This window comes from Nycticebus coucang, chromosome 5, assembly GCF_027406575.1.
Source record: "Nycticebus coucang isolate mNycCou1 chromosome 5, mNycCou1.pri, whole genome shotgun sequence".
NCBI classification, from domain to species: domain Eukaryota; kingdom Metazoa; phylum Chordata; class Mammalia; order Primates; family Lorisidae; genus Nycticebus; species Nycticebus coucang.
In genome coordinates, this window is record NC_069784.1 from 4,373,137 (window position 1) to 4,394,129 (window position 20,993).

Genomic DNA, 20,993 nt, shown 5'->3' on the forward strand with positions numbered 1-20,993 from the left:
ACTGTTAAGGGTTTTCCTACAGGAATATGGTCACTTAACACGTTTTTAAAAAGGTATGGTAGGGTGCTTCAGCCAATTGAAAATGTCTCTACCTAGACATCATGACATAAAGAAGACGATTTCACTCTATCCCATGGCATCTGTGCACAGCATTGGACTGAGAGCCACAACTCCAGGAATTCACAGCTATTGAGGGCACTTGCCCCTGGCCTTTCTGATCACCTGATTTCACTGCCACCTCTAAGAAATATTTCTAGCATGTTTACAATGACATGTTTGCTGTTAAATAAAAGGTACCTAGGCATTATAATATAAAGATGACATGAATTTCAGCTTATGAAAGCAGATAATGATCAAATAATACCTCATTAAACCTATGGGAATTGTATTTTGACAGAATATAGCTTACCACAAAACAATTTTTAACTTCAACAAACTTATTTTAGCAGAAGTGACAAATAAAAGGTTTGACAGAATTCTTCACTTTTCAATTCATAATTTTGAAATGGTGCAAGAGTGTCAAATAATTATACAATTGAAGGGGCTTGGAGGGAGCCTGCAGGAATGATTATCAGAAACCTTATTAGTGATACTATTTTAGAAATAGCTAGAAAGGAAAATCTCCATCCCCGTCAGTTACCCACTCCCACCTTTAATAATTTTTACTATTTTGTGCTATTTGTAAAACTGAGAAGAAAAGCCATTAGGTGCTATGACAAAAATCACTAAGCCATACCAAGCTTAGCAATCCAAATATTCACCCCTAGTGGGGGGTCTCCTATTAAATACAGGCTGTAAAGCTTTATAAAATAAAAATAAATAGAAAATATTTCTTTTATTTTTTTCCTAATAGGCCAGAAATCTGGTGAGATAGTAAATGAAGGCGTGTGATCAATGACTTACATGACAATTAAGTTGAAGAAAATTATTTTTTAAGCTCAAAAATTTCACCTACAAATATAGAGGATGCAAATTATACTTTCAGAGTAGACAGATACCCCAGAGATGTTTAATTGTTAAAAATAGTGGGAAGACTGAAGCAATTCATAAAATTAGAAACATAATTATAAAGTAACCAAAATCAAACACAATTTCAGCTCTCACATTCAAATTCCCAGAACGTAGCCCACAATGATCAACATCAAGCGATAAAACATAGGCTAGTGGTTAATGCGCCATTTGCGTAAGTAATCTCAGAGACAAGGGAATATATTGCTTAATGTTTTGATGCTTTTACCAAGTCAGAAGGTCATTAGCTTGAAAACTGTATAATTATATACAATACATATATATTTGTGTATAAAATTATATATGTGCGTATATATTATATACATATATATGTACAATATGTACATACGCACATATATAATATGTATATATACATATACACGTATGTGTGTGTGTGGCTGCCAAACAAAGTTTTAGAATGACCCAGAACAATGATGGAAGTCCCAGGAACGAACCTGTCTTTCTTCTGCTTGGATGCCGTGTGTAGTACTCCACTATATTACCACCAAGATATCATCAGAATGCCATCATCAGTCTCCTTGTTGCTCCAGAGCATTATTATTATTAATAATAAATTTTTTACAAAGGCAACAAAGTGATTTCCAATTTAATATTTAGTTTAATGAAAAAAAATAGTGAAAGAGCTCGAAATTCCTTTAAACATCTCCACATAAGATTTTTGTGAAATTTTTCGAGGATGTTGGTCAATTGCAAAATTTTTGTTTTTGGCTCTCTCTGGAATGTTCCAGGTTTCTAAAGCAGTTCTCCTGACTAGTTGTCTTTTACAGAGTCTGCACTTCACTGTATTGTGAACTAAAGCCCAGCCACACCCCATAGCACCATATCCACCTGCCAGAGCCCCCTTCCCTCTCTCCGTCCCTTCCTGACTTTCTTTCTTCAACTTCTAATGGCCCTGAGATAAATCTCTGATTTTGCTGCATAGAAATTTCTTGGTTGCTGAGGACTCAAATTATTCAAAACCTAAAATTTGGTGAACAGCAATTAACCTTAAAATATTTTGCCATCACACGTTTGATTGATGGCAAGAACGATTTATAATGCCTTTACCCTTATGTGTGCTGTCTTCTGATAACCACAGGGACTAAGGAAATTAGTCCCTGATGTGTGTCTGGTGATGCTGCTTCAAGCCACAATATAACTTTGTATTAATGTTGCCTACTTTGTGAAAGAAAATTAATGTTTACCATATTTTTAGAAAAAAAAGAATAGTTTCCCCTTAAAAGTTTTGAATCTACGGCTCTTTTGCTATTTTCACGTGTCAGTTTTTCCTCTAAAAACATTCTTTGAATTTTCATTACCATAAGAAAGCATGAAATACTGCATTCTATAATATTTAACTAATGTTTTCTGCATTGTAATTGTAATAATATACAATTTTTGTTTGAGATGCGGTCTTCCTAGAAACCAATGTTGTAGTCTCAGCTAGAGCCAAGACTTCAGAATTTTAAAGAAAAGCCTATTTCATAAGTTGAAGTTGCAGGTCCCTTAAGACAAGTTCTATTTTGGTGTCTACATTTACAATAGCTGAGACTGTCACAATCATTCACCTTCCTCATTAAAAAGCCATATAAAGTTTCTTTCTCCTCCAGAGTTTGAATGTTGGCCCTGTAGACTAACTTTCTATAAGTCTTTTAAAGTTTATGTCCAGAGTTGTGGAGGTTAGGTGACCAGTAAGACAAGGTCAAATCTTAACAATGCTAGAACCCCCATCCCCAAACTCATCCTTTTTCAAAATTAGTTATAAAGTGCAAAACTTTTTATAAGCCCATAATGGGCACTTTGGGAATAAACCATTTATGAGTTGAATAAAGATTGATTTTGAACGAGGTGGAGAGATGAATTGGCAGCGAGTCACGCCTCCAGCCAGGCCTCTCCAGATTAGCTCTGGTTCAAACATACAGGGTTCCTCGCGAGCACGGGGTCTGTGTGTACCCCGGGCCCCTCCATACGCCAGTGTCTGAGATTTGCTTCTTCTGAAAGGACCTTCAGCACCTGCCAAGCTGCTCTGTTGTGAGACGCCCTCTAGAGGTGGGACTGGGGGAAACCACGGCGCCTTCAAGGCGCTGCAGACCTGGAGCGCTGTGCAGAGGTGGGAGGCGTTAGAAGAACACCCAGGGGCCAGCCCCTAACAGGAGTAGATTCTAGCAGCCATTGCTGTAGAAACCCAACTTGAAGCTACCAAAGGAAGTAGCCCCAGCAAGCTATTAAGAACCATTAGAAAGCCCTCCAGATGGGAACCATGTCCACAGCTGAGGGCAAACTACAACTGAACCACCGTCCCTGTGAGCTCACCAAGGAACCCCAGATGACGCAGGACCTCTGTCCAGCCTTCTTCCCATCCCCTTCCCTAAATAAGCCAGGCATTCAAGGGAACACTGGCAAATATTGGCCCTTCAATATACGCCAAGCAAAGAGGAAAGAAGAATAATTTCCTGCCAATAAATCTGGTATAATTAAAGACTTAAAACTCTCAATAATTATAGTTGCATCCACCACTCTAAGTATTTTTTATGTATCCAATAACTCTTTGAGGTATGTCCCGTTATTACATCCATTTTACTGCTGAGGAAAAGTTAAGTACACAAGACGTAATTGCCCAAGGTTGTTAATTTGTAAATGGTGAACATGGACAGGTGACTCCAGAGCTCTTAACCTCTACTTACACGGTGTAGTATACAGGGGGGAAAATTGGCCCCTAAGGATTGCTTCAACCCGGGAGGTTGAGTTTACTTTGAGCTAGGCTGATGCCACACCACTGTAGCCTGGGTGACAGAGCGAGACTCTGTCTCAAAAAAGAAAAACAAATGGCTCCCTAAAAACATCTTAATTTCCAGAACTGTGAGTATGTTACGTTACATGGCAAAAGGAACTTTGCAGATAGGATGAAATTAAGGACCTCGAGAGAAGGAGATTAGCCTGGATTGTCCAGATGGGCTCAAGGTAATCACATAAATCTTAAAAATGGAGAATGTTTCCCAGCTGAAGTCACAGGGAGATGTGAAAAAATAAAAATGTTCAGAGAGATGTACCATTGCTGGCTTTAAAGATGGAAGAAGGGGACCATGAGCCAAGGAATGTGGACATTTCCTAGAAGCTACAGGAAACAGGGAAATGGATTCTCTCCCAGAGATTTCAAAGGTGAATGAAACCCCACCTGTCAACACCTTTGTTTTAGCCCAGGGAGACCTGTGTTGGGCTGGTAACCTGCAGAACTGTGATATAATATTCACGATGTTCTAAGCCACTACATTTGTGGTAATTCGTTACAGCATTGGTAGAAAACTAATACAGATGGCCTCAATAAAAAAGAGAGTTATGGAGGTATTTCCCTTCCTTGGGCAAGACGCTTTCACTATAACTTTAGGGGTCTTGGCTGTTTCACCAGTTTTGAATTTAATAGATGTAATTTGTCCCACATTTAGCACTCTGCGAAATATATGGAAATTGAACATATTTTAGCCCTTGCTAGCAGATGTAAAATTGAAAAAATCTCATTATTTGGATCTTTGATACATACAATGATTGCTTCCTATTTGAATGTCAGGAGACAAACTTCCAAACAGTAGGAAGTCATTTTAATACAACAATAAAAAAATACTGCTTAGACTATGCAAAAAAACTTTAAAAAAAATACGGTCTGATTCCCCACCAAATTCTGTCATCAGTGCCAAAATATTCTTTGAAGTTTCACAATAAAATGATTTGATAAAAGGGTGACATATTGCTACAATGAGCTTTTTCAAAACAGCAAGTTTTTGTATTTTTCATCAATATTCATCAGAGACCACAAAATGGGTTTAGATTTATTCGTTCTCTTTTATATGGCAGTATTTATATGCACAAATACAGTGAAAAATTGGGGCACTGACCTTTGCAGGCAGTCTTTTGGGAATCGTTGCGCCTCCACAAATAATGAATGCCACAGGCCTTTGTCAAGCATAGCATATTGCTTTCTGCTTCAACCAGCATGCAGTATGCTGGCTGATAAAATATATAGTATACAGTAACAACGAAACTAAGCCAATGGGCAGGAGCAATCTCTGAGTTGATGAAGCTTATTGATTGGAAAGAAATAATAATGCTTTAGGAAAAAAGCAATAAATTCTTTGGAAGACTTAGGCCACCCTAAGAGTAAGCTTCAAAGCGTGTCTTCAGAGCAGCAGTTGAGTCCTGCAGAGTATGTGATGGATGGAATTAAACCTGCCGCAGACACCACCCTTGTACTCTGTCGGCAGTCAGGTGGTGGAGAGCTGCTGTTCCCTCCCAGCACTGGGAACGTGATGGCTGTAATTCAGCTCCTAGGGTCTGGACTCATACAAACATTATTAAAACTGCTCCTGTACAAAGAGCTGAAGAAAGACAATCAAAATTAAGTGGGTAGCAGAGACTTTGACTGCCGAGATAAAATAATAGTCAAAGCAACTTCACCTCCGACAACCAGAGATGTAGTGGCCTATTCTGGGCAACAGTGTTATTCTACCTGTTGTACAGAGACCCCGATAGCAAAAGGGGGGCTACCAGCAGCTGATTATATATACTGGCTCCTCTGTTGATGGAATATGACAGCTGGGTGCTCAGCGGGGATATATTGGTTGTTATAGCCATTCACTGGTCTGGCAGCTTAATCATTGATTTTTATCTAATGGTTCTTTTTTAAACAAGTTTTCTTTTGAACTGACCACTTGTGCACCTGAATTGATTAAAGCATCACTCTTAATAGTGTCACCATTACCCTAAACTTTCTTTTTCATTATTTTCTTAATGTTATAAGTCATGCACAGGCGTCCTCAAACTTTTTAAACAGGGGGCCAGCTCACTGTCCCTCAGACCGTTGGAGAGCCGGACTATAGTTAAAAAAAAAAAAAACTATGAACAAATTCCTATGCACACTGCACATATCTTATTTTGAAGTAAAAGAACAAAACAGGAACAAATACAATCACGCCGCCTCATGTGACCCCCGGGCCGCAGTTTGATGACCCCTGGTCATGCACAACCATTGTAGAAAAATAAGTAACAAATAGGCAAAAAGAAAAGAAAAAATCTGGCGTCCCAGTGTAATTGCTATGGATGTTGAGGAGATATCCTTCCAGATAATTGCCTACACAAACCAAATATAAACATATTTCACCTAAAAGAGCATCATATCACACATACTGTTTTATAACCTGCTTTGTTCACTAAATATGTGTACTTCTATGTCACCTATGGAAGACTTTGTCTTTAATGACCGTGTGTCTTTCTATTGCAAGGATTTATTATAATTTATTTAATCAATGCCCTGTTATTGAACACTCAGGTATAGTTGGTAATATTTCTTTACAAATAATACCATAATGAACACATTCGGACATGCCTATTGCATATTGGTCAAATTAATTTCTCAAGGTAAGTTCTAGAAGTCTAATTACAAGGTTAAAAGTCATGCAGTTTTCTAGAAATTTTGATGCCAATCGGTAGTTTCATTTTTAAATGAAAAGAAAATGGATTAAAATCAGGAAGATAAAAATCATACAAAAGGCTTCATTAATAAGTTTCATAAAGATCTGAAATGGTGAATGAAAACATGCGTAGAAATATTTTAATGTGGGACGGTTTATTAAGCCCTTTACACACACAGACACTTACATGTGCACCCAAACACAGTTATGAGTTTCAGTGAGTCATTAACTTTACAGATCAGCAAGTGACATGATTTTCTAAATAAAAGGCAAGGATATTAAAATATTTTCTTCTGTTTTATTAATAATTCTTAGGCATACAAAAAATAACAATAGCTGCATTGAGATTTTAATTTACATATCATAGAATTCACCCTTGTAAAGTACACGATTGAGGGATGTCTGTATAGTCACAGGTGTGTGGTCCTCCCCACTTTCTAACTTTGGCACATTCTGATCACCATGCACACTAACAGTTACTCCTGCAGCCCTGCAAAGGCGAAGCCACCGCCTGTTTCTATGTGTTTGCCTATTTCTGACATTTCATATAAATGGAATCATATACTACGTGCTCTCTTTAGCTTCTTTCATTTGACAGAATGTTTTCAAGGTCACCCGTGCTGCAGCTTGTCTTGGTACTTCATTCTTTATCACCAAATAATATTCCATTGTAAGGATACTTCATTTCTTTAATCTTTTTGTCAGTTCACTCTTTGGATGTCAATTAAAGTCATGTCAGCATCATGCTTAAAACCCTCCAGTGACTCCTCCAATTCATAGGAAAATCTAGGAAAGGCCCATTTGATCTGGCCCTGACCTCCTTGCTGGGCTATGACCTTCTGCCACATTCACAGCCCCATCCACTCCCATCCTTTCATCACCACATGGTCTAATAGAACTACTTGCCATTTCCCAAATGTGAAGGGCACCCTCCCGGCCATGTGTCCTATCCTTATATCTATAGCAGCAGTTCTCAACCTGTGGGTGGCGACCCCTTTGTAACAATGAAAATACATCCTGCATATCAGATATTTACATTACAATTCATAACATTAGCAAAATTACCATTATGAAGTAGCAATGAAAATAATTTTATGGTTGAGGGTCACCACAACATGAGGAACTGCAGTGAAGGGTCAAGGCATTAGGAAGGTTGAGAACCACTGGTCTACAGTCTCCTCTCCCCATATCTGTATGGAAGCCTTTTATGCCCTCTGTAATCCAACTGTCAAGGACTCCTCCACCAGATATAGTCTGGGTGCACCGTGCACACAGTCTCTCACACCTTTATCATAACACTTGTCACGCTGTTTTGTAATTGTTGATTTTCTTGACTTCTGCACTGGACTGTGAGCTAGTGGGAAGCTCTATTCTATATATCTGTCTGTTTCCCTAGCAATCAAGGCCCAGCATGTAGTAGACATTCAATCATATATATATACATGCTCAGCAAAATTAATCTGACTTTTTTATACACTGAATCAAGTTAGAGTTTTTATCAGTCATAGACATAAACTTTATTTAAAATAAATGCACATCGAATTTTTCTTATATTTGTTCATATACATTTTTTATTAAAATTCTAGTAGCATACAAAGTAATATTCATCGGAATAAACCAGTATGCCGATATAGTTCTGGGAAAGCTTTTAAAGTATACATTGAATTTATAACCTAGAGAAGACATTTTTTATTGTAGGATAATAGGACAAATTCAGAATTTATATGAAAGATGGTTCAGTATCATATTTCACATGATTTAAGAAAGGAATTATTAAAGGTATGTCATGAGATCAATTTATAAATTGAAATTGTCTCTTTTTTGCAAGCAAATATGTTGCTTCTTGTAAACTTGACTTGAAGAATGATAGCCAGAGGGGCACAGTGGCTCCTGCCCGTGATCCCAGCACTCTGGGAGGCTGAAGCAGGAGGATCCCTTGGGCTCAGGAGTTTGAGAATGGTCTGAACGAGAGCGAGACCCCGTCTCTACTAACAATAGAAAAATAAGCTGGGCGTTGTGGTGTGTGTCTGTAGTCACACACCAACAGGCTGAGGCAGGAGGATCCCTTGAGCCCAGTGTTTGAGGTTGCTGTGAGTTTGGCTAACGCCACAACACTGTAGCCTGGACAACAGAATGAGACTCTCAAAAAAAAAAAAAAGAGAGAAAAAGAGTGGTGATGCCTTGCTTAAGATACAATAATAATCTTCGGAAGCTTACATGTATAAATTGCTTTAAATCTGTTTTTGCTATTTTGTATATGAATGAAAATTTATTTAAGCAGGCCCAAGTACTGGTAATAGAATCCTAACCTCTGTTACTTCTGACTTATAGGGTATCTTTGTTACTAGGGTTCAGCCTGATGGGCCAGCATCAAACCTTCTGCAGCCTGGTGATAAGATCCTTCAGGTAAGAAGATAAAAGCATTGCATGCAAACGCCAGCACTGAAACAAGTCTGTAACCACGTTACTAAGTTTAGTGGCTTGAATTAAAGATAGAAAATAAGCCCTTCTTACATTCCTTATTTGCTTTTATTGTGTGAGGGCTGATCAACAGGCCAAAAACAATTCAGTTCGAGAGAAAACTCTCTCCGTAGCACTTTACGCAACACCTGTCACATGGCCAGCGTTCTGAGTACTCTTGTTGAATTGAATGGAATCACTGGCAATGTAAGAAGAATTGATATACATAGAATTTGTGCACAGTTACCCAGTGAAAGTAAGAGTAATGAAGTGCCTGAATCATGTGTCTGTGAGACTTCAATGCAGGGGTCCTCAAACTGCGGCCCGCCGGCCACATGAGGTGGTGTGATTGTATTTGTTCCCATTTTGTTTTTTACTTCAAAATAAGATATGTGCAGTGTGCATAGGAATTTGTTCATAGTTTTGTTTTTTTTAAACTATAGTCCAGCCCTCCAACAGTCTGAGGGACAGTGAATGGGCCCCCTGTTTAAAAAGTTTGAGGATGCCTTCTTTAATGAGAGAGAAGGGACTGGTTCATCTTCAGTTTATCAAAGGTTCATATTTAATTTCTCAATCAGCTTATTAACATTTGAATGCTGTGAACAACCTGGTCCTCTCTCTCTACTGCCTCCATATAGATGAACAAGAGTTTTGCTGTAGATAGGGTGACTTTCTAACATGTATTGTCTGAAAATACTGGAAAAAGACTTTCCGTAACTTAGAACACTGTGTGTCAGGAAAGGGTCACCCCAGTAAATAGCTAAGCACTTGCTTTGCATCTTTGAATGCACTTGCTTTGCACCTTCTCTCTGAATTCATTTTTCGTATAAGAGATACCTAATTATTTCCTACATTCCCAGGAAAGTCTCTTAAGTATTGTCAATGTGTTTAAGAATCTGCATTTTGACTTAGAACTCCAGAAATTTCCCATTACATAAATAGATGAAACTATGTGAAATTGCTATTATTTGACCATTTATAACAATTATTAAATGGTTCGACATAATATATTGAAAATTTAGGAGTACTGAGAAAATAAGAATGTGAGACCTTAGTCCAGTCTAATAAAAACATAATTCAAGAATGCAAGGGTCACCTCAGCTCCCCCCTGCAGAGACCTTCTGACCTCTACTTACTGAGTGTTCTGAGGAAGTCCTGGAGAAGCAGAAATCCTATATAGCCCAACATACATAGAACAAAGATTGCTTTAATATTTTATTCTCAGACGCGTTTGTTCTTAATTTTTTAAATTTCAGGTTAATATGAGGGTACATATGATTAAGTTACATTATTTGCATTTGTAAGGTCAAGTCCAAAGCCCTAGCTGTAGTTGAGTCCTTCACCCAGGACGTGTGCTGTGTACCTCACATTGCATCTCCTAGGCAGGGACTTCCTGAGCCTTCTCCCTCCTTACCCCTTCTTGAATCTAAATGTGTTTTTTTTGCCCATGTGGGCCTGTAGTTGTTGATCTGCTAGTTTCAGATTAGTACTATAACTCAGAAATGTTTTAAACTGGCATGATCATGGTCAACCACTCAAGTTTTCAAAAATGATAGTTCTCTGAAAAGACTAGGAGTTGCTCCTACCTGCGGCAAAGTCACAACAGAGACACCCCCCAGAGGCCTGAGTCCACTCCATGCAGGCGGAAGATGAAGATGGACCAGGTCTTTTGAGTTAGGACACTGACACTAAAAGGACTACATAAAGCCAACTCAAGTTTTGTTTTCCACTTTATTATGGAAGTTATATCTGTCTGGATAGCCTAGCTTGTCCTTCGATCTTAAGCACCTTACATCACATCGATGGGCTCAGATTTGGTATGTGTAAAATAACAAACAGCTTCTATCTGATACGCACGTACCCTTCCCAGCTCAAAAATTCAACTGTTTGATAATTTTATGAATTGCTATAAAAGATAGCCAAGAATAAACTAATAATATAACTTGTTAACACTCAGTAAATGCTGCTCACTAGCAAAGGAAATGGTGAGGGTTTTTTCCCTACTGAGTGTCAAAGAAATTATTTAGAATCTCCGAATTTGGGGGGGAAATTGTTGCCAGTTAATCTCAGCTCTCTGACCCCTGAGAATGCCAGGCTGGGGGGGAGAAGCATTCTAGAGCTTGAGACGAGGTTGAAATTCCTTCACCCATGGCAGAAGCAGCAAAAAAAAGATTTTTCTCTTTTGTTCAAATTTGCACATGTACATAACCTATACATACGCATCATAACAAAATGATATACATCTATCCCACTGATGGAGAGTAAGTTAGCGCCTGCTTGGAGGGTATTAGGATGGTCTTTTCTGGCTATAAAATTCCATACAGAAATTTCTGTATGTGGAGTCATCTAGGTTCAGTATTTCTCATCTCCGATGGGGGTATAACATCACCAAAGTGCACAGAGGCATGGATTCTTCATGCAAGAAGTGGGAAGAAACTGAAGCCCAATAGCTCTTCTCTTTACAAATGACTATTAAGGACACAGCATTTTGTTTTTGCCACAGAAATCGTTTGTATCTAGTACAATAAAATCAAAGTCCATTTGCCATAAAAAAGTGTGTTTATATAGAGAGCTTAATCAAACAGTTATGAATGAAATAGAATGAAATTTACAGTTTCATTCATACTAATTAAAAAGTACAAGTGGCCAATTACACTTTCTGAAGATATATGAATGGCTAATTCTGAACAAAAACGGTTGCCAACATCAGATGCAAAGAGGACAAGCTGTATTTTTGTCTCTTTATAACACTATTGTCTCTAATATTAAAGAACCCTGGCAAAATGGATTCAAGCCATTGAGTTATCAGTTAGGAAACCAGCATCCGGCATTCTCACTGGAACAAATTTGTTTACAAAGCTTATTGACAGTGTTCAACCTGGAAAGTCAAGGGCATAGGAGAAAAGAAAACATAACAAGAACAGCAACAAACAAGCCCAGTGACACTGTGTTTCTCTCACTCAATAGCAAATAGCACAGGAGTTATTAGGACAGTAAAAGAGAGAAGCGCCTGTCCCCAGTGCTCCCCCAAGCCAGAATATTATGTCAGAGCTTTCTTTTTCTATAACTCCTTTTGTCTGCCACTCTCTTCTTATTCTTGGGTATTAATGGGCATTTTATTTGAATTTATGAAGACGTATGCAGTAAGGGTTGGTGTGAATTAACACATATTCACATCGTTTCTCTGTCCCTTCAGTGTTCGTTTTCTCTGTGATTAATGAGCACGTTCAGTGCTCCCTGGCTTTAAGACAGTGTGGCACCTGGGAAGAGCCCTGTGCTAGGAAGGCTCACCCTTCACAGACTCCCCTCCCGTGCAGTTGAATTATGTAAGAGCTGAAAAAGAAAAAAAAAAAAACTGAAAACACATGAATCACAAAAAAAGATGTCACCAGTCGGAGCCACTGTGCACTTGCCAATATTGGACCATTTTTGAAATGGCAGTTCAGTTAATTTAACATCGGAGTTTCTTTTTCTAGTGGTCTTCCCAGTTACAAAATTCAGCCTAATTCATTACACATTTTATAATTCATAGTATATCTGAGTACAGAAAAGCTATTAATTATGGTTACTCTGTTAAAATTATGAATAGACTGGACAAAAGGACCAGATAGGACTGAGAGTTACCAACACCCACAGCCTAGAGCCCCCTGAGAGGGTACCGTGTTCTGTTCTGTCAGGGCAGCCAGCCATTCTCCCTTCCCTTTTCCCCCTCCACTCTCCACACATGAGCCTAACTTCGGCAGGAGAAGAGAAATTAAATAATTTATAGAGAAGTAGTTAATGACATCCAAATTTTTCCATTAATCAATGTAAATAGGGTATCCAATTGAAGATAATTTTATAGTCTCTTTTACCTTACCATCATGTTAAGGGTTCTGGAATTTGTAATCTAAAATATACTGCTGGTCAGTGGCCATAGATACCAAAATAGGACAATCAATAAAATAATTATTCAAATAAGCCAGATGTTTCCTTGTTTCTTTTTTTCCTAGCTTTTTTTTTTTTAAGTTTGCTATTACTGTTAGTATTTTTTGTTGTTGTTGTTAAATCATAGCTGTGTACATTAGTGCAATCAAGGGGTACAATGTGCTGGTTTCATATATAATCTGAACTATTCCTAGCTTTAAAAAGCCTTGGCCCTACAACTTATACAGATAGTTCGGGAAACCACTCTCAACAAATAAGTCTATCAACAAATACCAGGTCCCTTAGCAGTTATTACTATACTGTGATTTTTCTTAATTTTTTTTTTTTAGTTGCAAATTATTTGACTCAGAGCATTATATCTCCATCAAAATCATGGGATGTGGCACCCATGGAGCCTCCCAGCACTGCTGTGCTCCACAGCCAATACCATGCCACCCCCAACCCTATTGGTGTTTTAAGATGTCATTAGAAGCCCCCTAATAGTTAGGAGCCAAGTTGTGTGCCCTCAGGGAGCTTGGAGCTAGGGAGACAAGATGAATGTTCCGCATTCATTAGCAAACTAATAAAGTGCTCAGTTTTGTAATGTAACTAATAGATGTTGGAACAGTGTTAAGAGAATGAAGTGATTAATATAAGAACTTGTTTCTGGGGATGTGGAGAGGGTGGCCACTCAAACAAAAATGCAAGATGCTGGCCCCGCCTCACCGAATCCAGTGAGTCAGTGAGTGGGAGAGGAGACCTGGGTGGCGGGGAGTGCAGGGGACCTCGGGGTGTCCCACTGCAGAGATAGTGGAGAGAGGGAGCTCACTCCTGACAGAGCAGGACTACCTCCAGGCTCGGCAGAGAGGAAGGAAGGACGCCTGTGCCCTGGACTGACAACTGTGCCCTGGACTGACAGGAGCCTTCAGGGGGTGGGGAGACGCTCGTGCCAGAAAGGGCAGCACAGACACACAGGACAGAAAATCGGGAGGAAGACGCAGGCTTAGGGGAGATGTCATTTTTAATAAGCTTCTCCCTGAGTGGAAGAGTCCAAGTCTCATGGAGTTGGAGATGAGTTGTAGTGAGGGTGGGAATGTGGGTGGAGGCGGGAAGCTGTTTCAAGGCTGAGAGTGTGAGAAGTAAGTTTGGACTCTGCAGAAGGCGAGCTGAGAAGGCTGTGGATGGCTGGATCAAACCTTCCTCCTGTGAATGGAAGTTTTATTGCTCTTTCAATGACCTGTGGATTCAATTAGCTGCTAAAAGAATTATCCTGCATGGGTAGACCTCATTTATTCAACAGCTTCAGCTATCAGGAAAAAAACATCAGGTAGAAACAAACAAAATACTTCTGAGGAAGCACAATTAATGTCACAAAGTCCACGCACTAAATCGCACGCCTTTTACTCACAGGAGAGGATTTACTTCTTGCTTGGAGTCTTCACAGCTCCACCGATGTGCAAATAACATTAATTGAGCATCTATATTATGTCATTTAAGTCTCACAACAACACTGCGAGGCAACTATTGTTGAAAGATCTTAAATGATTTGTGTTCTTTCCATGGTCAACCTAAATAATAAACAGAGAGATTTTCTAAAAGGAAATGGGCATAGAGCATTGCAGTGACATACGTACACATGCTGTGGTAAACCATGGTTGTATGCACCATGGCAAGAAAGAATGATTTTTAAGGAAAGAAATGAGGATTACGTGAGTGTTTTGATATAAGTAATCTTGGCTACAAAGATGAGTCAGATGGTGACAACAGCCCGAGGTTAGACCGTCAGTTTCTGGTTCAGGATGTCACTTACGGAAGTGTTTTTTGTGTATGATTTTGATAGACTTTGTGCAAAGTTATGTTTTTTGCAGAGTCTTCAGGGATAGTTTTTGTTAAGGGGCACAATCATGAGAACCCTCTTTTCATTGCCTTTTCTGGCTGTATTTGTTGGGGAGTTTTTTAGACCCTGGTCACTCCATTTTGATTCTGATAAATTGCACATCATTATATATAATACTGATTCCCTGGAGCAAGTTTTGCCAATAGCATTAAATTCATCATGTTTCCTAATTTATCCATTTATGTAGTCATTTATTTGTAAAATAGTCACCAAATCCCAACAATGTACAGCAGAAGATGAGAGGGGAGGGAAGCCGGCTCAGAGCTGAATATCAAACATTTAACAACCCCAGCCTGTCTTTGAAGAGGAATCTTCCCATCGAAACAGAGACCAGCCTTGCTACAAAGAGCCCCCTGAAAACGAAGGGTTGTTTTCCATGGCAGAAGTGAAGAAGTTACTCTCTCCAGGGCAACAGGAAGAGTAATAGAGAATGTTTTCTTGGGAAACTGCCTTGTGAATCTAGGTACAAAATGCATTTTGTGGGAGGCATTTCACGTGACATATTTGATAAGAAGAAAACAGGCACTCTGAAATCAGAGCAGATAAGTAAGTAAATTTCTTCAGAATCACTGTTTATTATCAGTTTCATACCCAAGTTTCCATAGAAGTAATTCCGTCTTCAGCATCTCTCTCACCATGTCTCTTTTGAGCTTGAGTTCATGAGAAATTCCTGCTACCAGGTACACATGTGCCCAACTCTTGTTTTGTGTTGTAAAGTTTGTTTTTTTTTAATACTACAATAAAACCCATTAAAACCTAAAATTTCCTCACATTTACAAAGAGCAATGTAAATTTTTCATGTGAACTCTAGAAATACATTTCTTTATAGGAATCTTTTTGAAATGACTTGGCATTGAGCAAATGTAGCATTGATTATGCAGGACACTCAGACCTAAGCAGTCCCAATATTTAATCAGAGTGCTCTATGAGACTGAGATTCTGAAATGGGAATTAATTCCAGGCAGTTCATGTGAAGCACAATAATCATCTAAGTTTCCTATTCTTTCTCCTAGTGCCTGGCATAGAGCTCTAATTTGGTTGCTTTATTTTGTTTTGTTTTTTTCTTTCTTTTTTTTTTTATATTGTTGGGGATTCATTGAGGGTACAATAAGCCAGGTTACACTGATTGCATTTGTTAGGTAAAGTCCCTCTTGCAATCATGTCTTGCCCCCATAAAATGTGACACACACCAAGGCCCCACCCCTCTCCCTCCTTGTAATGTCCCTTCATACCAAGACCATAGGCGTTCAAAGTATAAGATATTAGTGTACTAATATATATTAATATACAAAATATATATGTACTGGTCCTTTAAATGTTCCCCATTTTAGGTGAATTTAAGCCAAACAAAAATCACAGGCCATGTCTCAAGTCTGATTTCCCTTTTGTAGCCTAAAGGGATCCAGGCTGTCCTCCTCATTGGACGGTCCCCCAACCCCTATGGCTGAGCCCGGATCGAGGCTGTCCTTCTCACTGGACAGTCCCCCTATCCCTGTGGCTGAGCCCAGATCAAGGCTGTCCTTATCATTGGATGGTCCCCCCACCCCTGTGGCTGAGCCAGGACTAGGCTGTCCTTCTCACTGGACGGTCCCCCAACCCCTGTGGCTGAGCCTTCTCTGGGGCTAGTTTTCAAGCTCAACATATTGGATAATAAGAATACAACATAATTCCTAGAAGAATTACAGCATCATCTGGAAAACTTCCACAGCACAATTATCCATAATTTATCCATTTAACAAAACATTTACCAGCAGGAAATGAAAGATAAATCCAGGAAGAACCCAGAGACTAAATCCAGAAACCAAGTGCATTTTACAGTAAAGGATGAGTTATAATTGCAAAGCTCTACTTTTTGTTGGAATTGCAAAATTATTTTTCTTAATCCTCAATCTTCTCATGTTTAAATCATGAAAAAAGGCAATTAAAAAACATGTTATGGCCCAGAAGATGTCAAATGGAGCTAAAATCAGGAGGGATATCTTTGGGAAATAACATAAAAATTATACTAAAATGTTCTTTCATACATTCAAATCAGCTAAAGCTAGAAAACCCATTAACTACATATTCTTGAAGCATGAAATGTTCAGACTATCTTTCCCCTTCCTATATTGTTTTCTTGTTAATTCCATTTCAACTTAAGAAGCTACTCATTTACTTCTCATTTTTCATTAAGTGGCAGTTTCCTCAAAATTGCATGCGTTTTATTCCAATCTATGATAGTGCATATATAAAATATATATATATGCTCATGGATGTGAAACACATACAAATGTTATAAATAAAAATAAAAACATATCTATATAGCCAGATGTGGCAATATATTTTAAATTTTCATTAACTTAGTATTTATTACACAAATCATCTTTTGCATTTATATTATGTGTATATTTAAAATAGCATATGCATACATGTCAGTCATGAGCATATATTTTAAAAGCCCCATTGAATTTATAGCTTTCAACTAATATTGTGCAATACCAGCCTTATTTCCTCAGCTCTTCTGTTCACACGCTAAAGAGCCTCAAAACCCCACTCGCTGAAATACTGCGATTCTTGCGGACTTTAATTCAGAAGCTCTGCACGAGGGCGGCGCCTGTGGCTCAGCGGGTAGGGCGCCGGTCCCATATGCCGGAGGTGGCGGGTTCAAACCCAGCCCCGGCCAAAAAAAAAAAAACACACACAGAAGCTCTGCACGAATGCAGCAACATATTTGTCTGATTGCCCAACTGATCCCAGACGTAGCCAGATAGCTATAGTCCTGTTAAAAGATACGGTATAAATTCTTTTTTTTTTTTTTTGCAGTTTTTGGCTGGGGCTGGGTCCAAACCCGCCACCTCCGGCATATGGGGCCGGTGCCCTACCCCTTTGAGCCAGAGGTGCTGCCCCGGTATAAATTCTTTTTGCTCTTTGTTGCAAGAATGAGAGATTCTGGGATTCTGTCCTCTTCTCCTCAAACCCCTTTTGTGCTTTGTTCAGAGCCCTCCCTGCAACAGACCTAACATAATGCTCCATATCAAGATATAGCTCAATTACTATTAAAAAGGGAATTCCATCACGAATCTAAAATATTAGTTACAACCTCACAGCATCTAAAAATACAAAGTGTGTCAAGAGTCACAGATTCGACAACCATAACGTAAACCCCACCTAGGTACTAATCGCGTGATATTCCCTATTTGTGTGCCATTTCTAATTCTCACATTTTCACCTTTCAAAAAATTAGAGATAGCTAACCAAGGGGGGAAAGTTCCTTCCTCTAACATTTTCTGCGTTTACCCTTATGGCTCAGTTAAAATTGCATATCTTAAATTCAAGCAATGAATAGTGAAGTAACATTAGAAGTAGTAGCTAACATTTATCCGCTGATTGTTTATAGTGTACCAGGACCTGGACTAAGCGCTTGACATATATTAACTCATTTAATCTTCAGTCAACTTTTCTAAAGTAACTCTTTCAGAGTCCTCTGGGTAGCGTGAAGCCTTTCCCAGTCAGTCCCCAGCTGTGGCCTTGTAAACAGGCCTCTTGATGTTCGCCAAGGCTTTCTCCTTTAAACCCAAAACATTTCTAGGGACTAGAATAACAGAGACTTCTCATGTTTATTGATCTCATTTTCTCCTGGGAGACCAGCTTCATGAATGTGTTTTCAGTGATCTAACTTACAAAGCATGAAAAGCTATATTAGAAGCTAAGTTATGAAAGGGGTCTCGCTGGCCCTGAAACAGACCCTGACTGTGGTTCTCAACACCTTGAAGCTTTATCAGAAACAAATCCAGATTTGAGCCTAGAATTAGTCCAGCTACTTTTTTCCTTTCCTTACGTTTTCTTCTGTTCCACAGAAAAAGAATATTACTCAGTGCACTAGGAAATATATGATTCTCTCGGATTTCCTGTTGCCCTCATGAGCACCCTGCCTTGGACCCTCTTCGGGATGACTTTTCCAGGGTCTCTTCCTGCCTGGGGCTCCTAGGAACCCAGGGTTCCCTCCCTACTGGACCACCAGGAGAATCTCTGCATCTCACTTCCGCCCCCAGGGAGAGCCAGCTTCCTGCCTGCTCTTGCAGCAAGCAATGGACCCTGTCTCATCTTTCTCTCCCTCACTTCAGACAGGCTTTGCTGGACATCCAGGTCAACTGCAGACTCTTTTCAGTGCAACACTCCCAAAGCTACAACCCCATCCTGTTCCTCTACTTAGCTTCCCTTTCTTTCACAATACCCCTTATTTTCTGACAAAGCTCTCAGCGTTCCATCTGGGGAATACCAAGCAGCAGTAAAACCTGACCTCTGCTGCTAATGATGCTACCCCAGCCTCCTTCCTGAACTCCACGCTTTTATTTCCAAATACAGTAGACCCTCCACAGTTGACCCCCTCCCTGCCTACACTGACCACCTCCTTCCATTGACCTAATTTTCACAGACTGGACACGCACCACATGTACGTATCAGTACAGTAGGCCTCTTTCCTTGGGTTGAGCACCTCCGTATGCTGACCAGTGAGTTACAGTCCTGTGGCTATCGATTTACAGAGGGGCCACCGCACATGATAAACAATTCCCTGTCTCGTGTTGCTGGTCCCACAAACTCAATTGTCTCCATTCCTGCCTGAATTTGCTGCTCCTCCGAGGTTTTCATTTTTAGTTGATGGCATCACAGTTTGATTCCTGTTTATTTCTTTTACCCTGGTCTAATCATGTGTGTTCTACCTACAAAACGTTTCCTCTCAATTCTCCTGACATTGAGAATTCCCTCAGTTCTCTCTGGCCCCAGCGGGCAGTCTAGGAGAGAGAGAGAGCTGACATATGGCCACCACAACTGCATTAAGCCAGAGTTGAAACTATAATAAGAATGAGAGATTCGGCATCTTTGTAGGCTTTAATTTAAGAGTAAATATTATTTCCACTAGAAAAAAAATATATATTATTTCCACCACTATGTTCAGAATAAGTTAAACCTGATAGGAATCCAAATGGTAATCACAGCTTCGCAACCACTGTAAAGTACAAAATCGTGTTGGGAGGTGATAGACAAGAATTTTTAAAGGAAAAATGTTCCATTTTATTACGGTCAGTAAAATGTCAGTTTAAATCACTTGACGTGATAGTAGTCTCGTTATTTCAGTGAAGTGATGTGATAAATAATAAGAAGGAATATTATGATAAGAGGTGATTTAGCCCTTGCCCTTTCTCTGGCTGTGTGATCTGAGATAAGTCACTTGGTCTCTCTGAGGTATAGGCCTTTCATTTACAAAAAGACAGGATTAGCCCAGGCCAGCACGCGAGCTGGTCTCTGAGTGCAATCTGGCTTGCAACCACATCTGCTCACTCTCTCTTTCCCCACCCGTCCCCACAAAAGTTCTTCTTAAATGCTTTACCTATTGAGCTGTCTCTCTTTGAAGAAGAAGTTACTTGAACTTACCTCTTTCCTTAACAAAGTCCATCCACGTTTTCTTACTTTCTATGCTGAAGACAAGGGATCTAAATTCACAGGTTTGGGGTGGGCCTTTTTTGTTTTTTGTTTTTTAATTCTTACAAAAATGATTACATGCATGGACCATTTTAAAACTCTTTTCCCTGCATGTAGCATTGTAGAATTTGTCTAAAATGGCCAATTTTTCACAAACGGCTGAAGGCGACTCTGGGAAATGAGACAAGGCCTTGTGGCCCATTGCTAATCCCTTCTGCCAGGTGTGAGGAGCGGGGAAGTCATCGTTCTCAAAGAAACAGCTTCCTGGGAAGCTCTCCTTCCTCTCTTTGCCCTGCTCTGAACTACCCCAGCACTTTATTTCTCTCTTTGGATGTAAATTCAGTTCAGCCTACATCTGTTTTCCATCAGTTTTAGTTATGTCCCCGGCTTGTGCGCCTTCCTGAATGGCCACCTCTTTGATGCGAGCTCCCGGCGTATCTCCTGTTTAACTCTAACCCCAGTGTCTCGTACAGTGCTTTGGAAATTCAACACACCACAGATACTTTTGACTGAAAAATTTAAGAAGTAATCACATTGGGAGTGAACTGGCCTCCACTGAAGATCACTCAATAAAGATAGGATTCAAACCTAACAGCTATGATTAATTTGCCATGTAAGTTTTATACATAGGACCACTTAGGCCCTTAACACTGATACTATTTTTTTAACATTTGATATTATGTCAGGCTTGATGATGAACAACAGCAACCCCCTCATGGCCTATCAGTCTTAACGAATTTTTCCTCCTTGAAACTCTGAGATATTTAAATTTTGAATAATTCCCTGAAAATTCTCCTAAG

At 39.4% G+C, this 20,993-nt stretch overlaps 1 protein-coding gene across 10 annotated transcripts in view; it reads left to right on the forward strand.

Annotated features, from left to right (window-relative positions):
• Positions 1 to 20,993, forward strand: part of LRRC7 (leucine rich repeat containing 7) — a 626,043-nt gene that overhangs the window by 599,549 nt on the left and 5,501 nt on the right. For 9 of the 10 annotated variants that reach the window (XM_053592544.1, XM_053592545.1, XM_053592536.1 and 6 more), the window contains one exon: positions 8,802 to 8,876. In XM_053592544.1, the coding sequence (XP_053448519.1) occupies positions 8,802 to 8,876 (75 nt within the window). The remainder of the gene's footprint in view (positions 1 to 8,801; positions 8,877 to 20,993) is intronic. The other variant, XM_053592542.1, reaches the window with a different exon arrangement.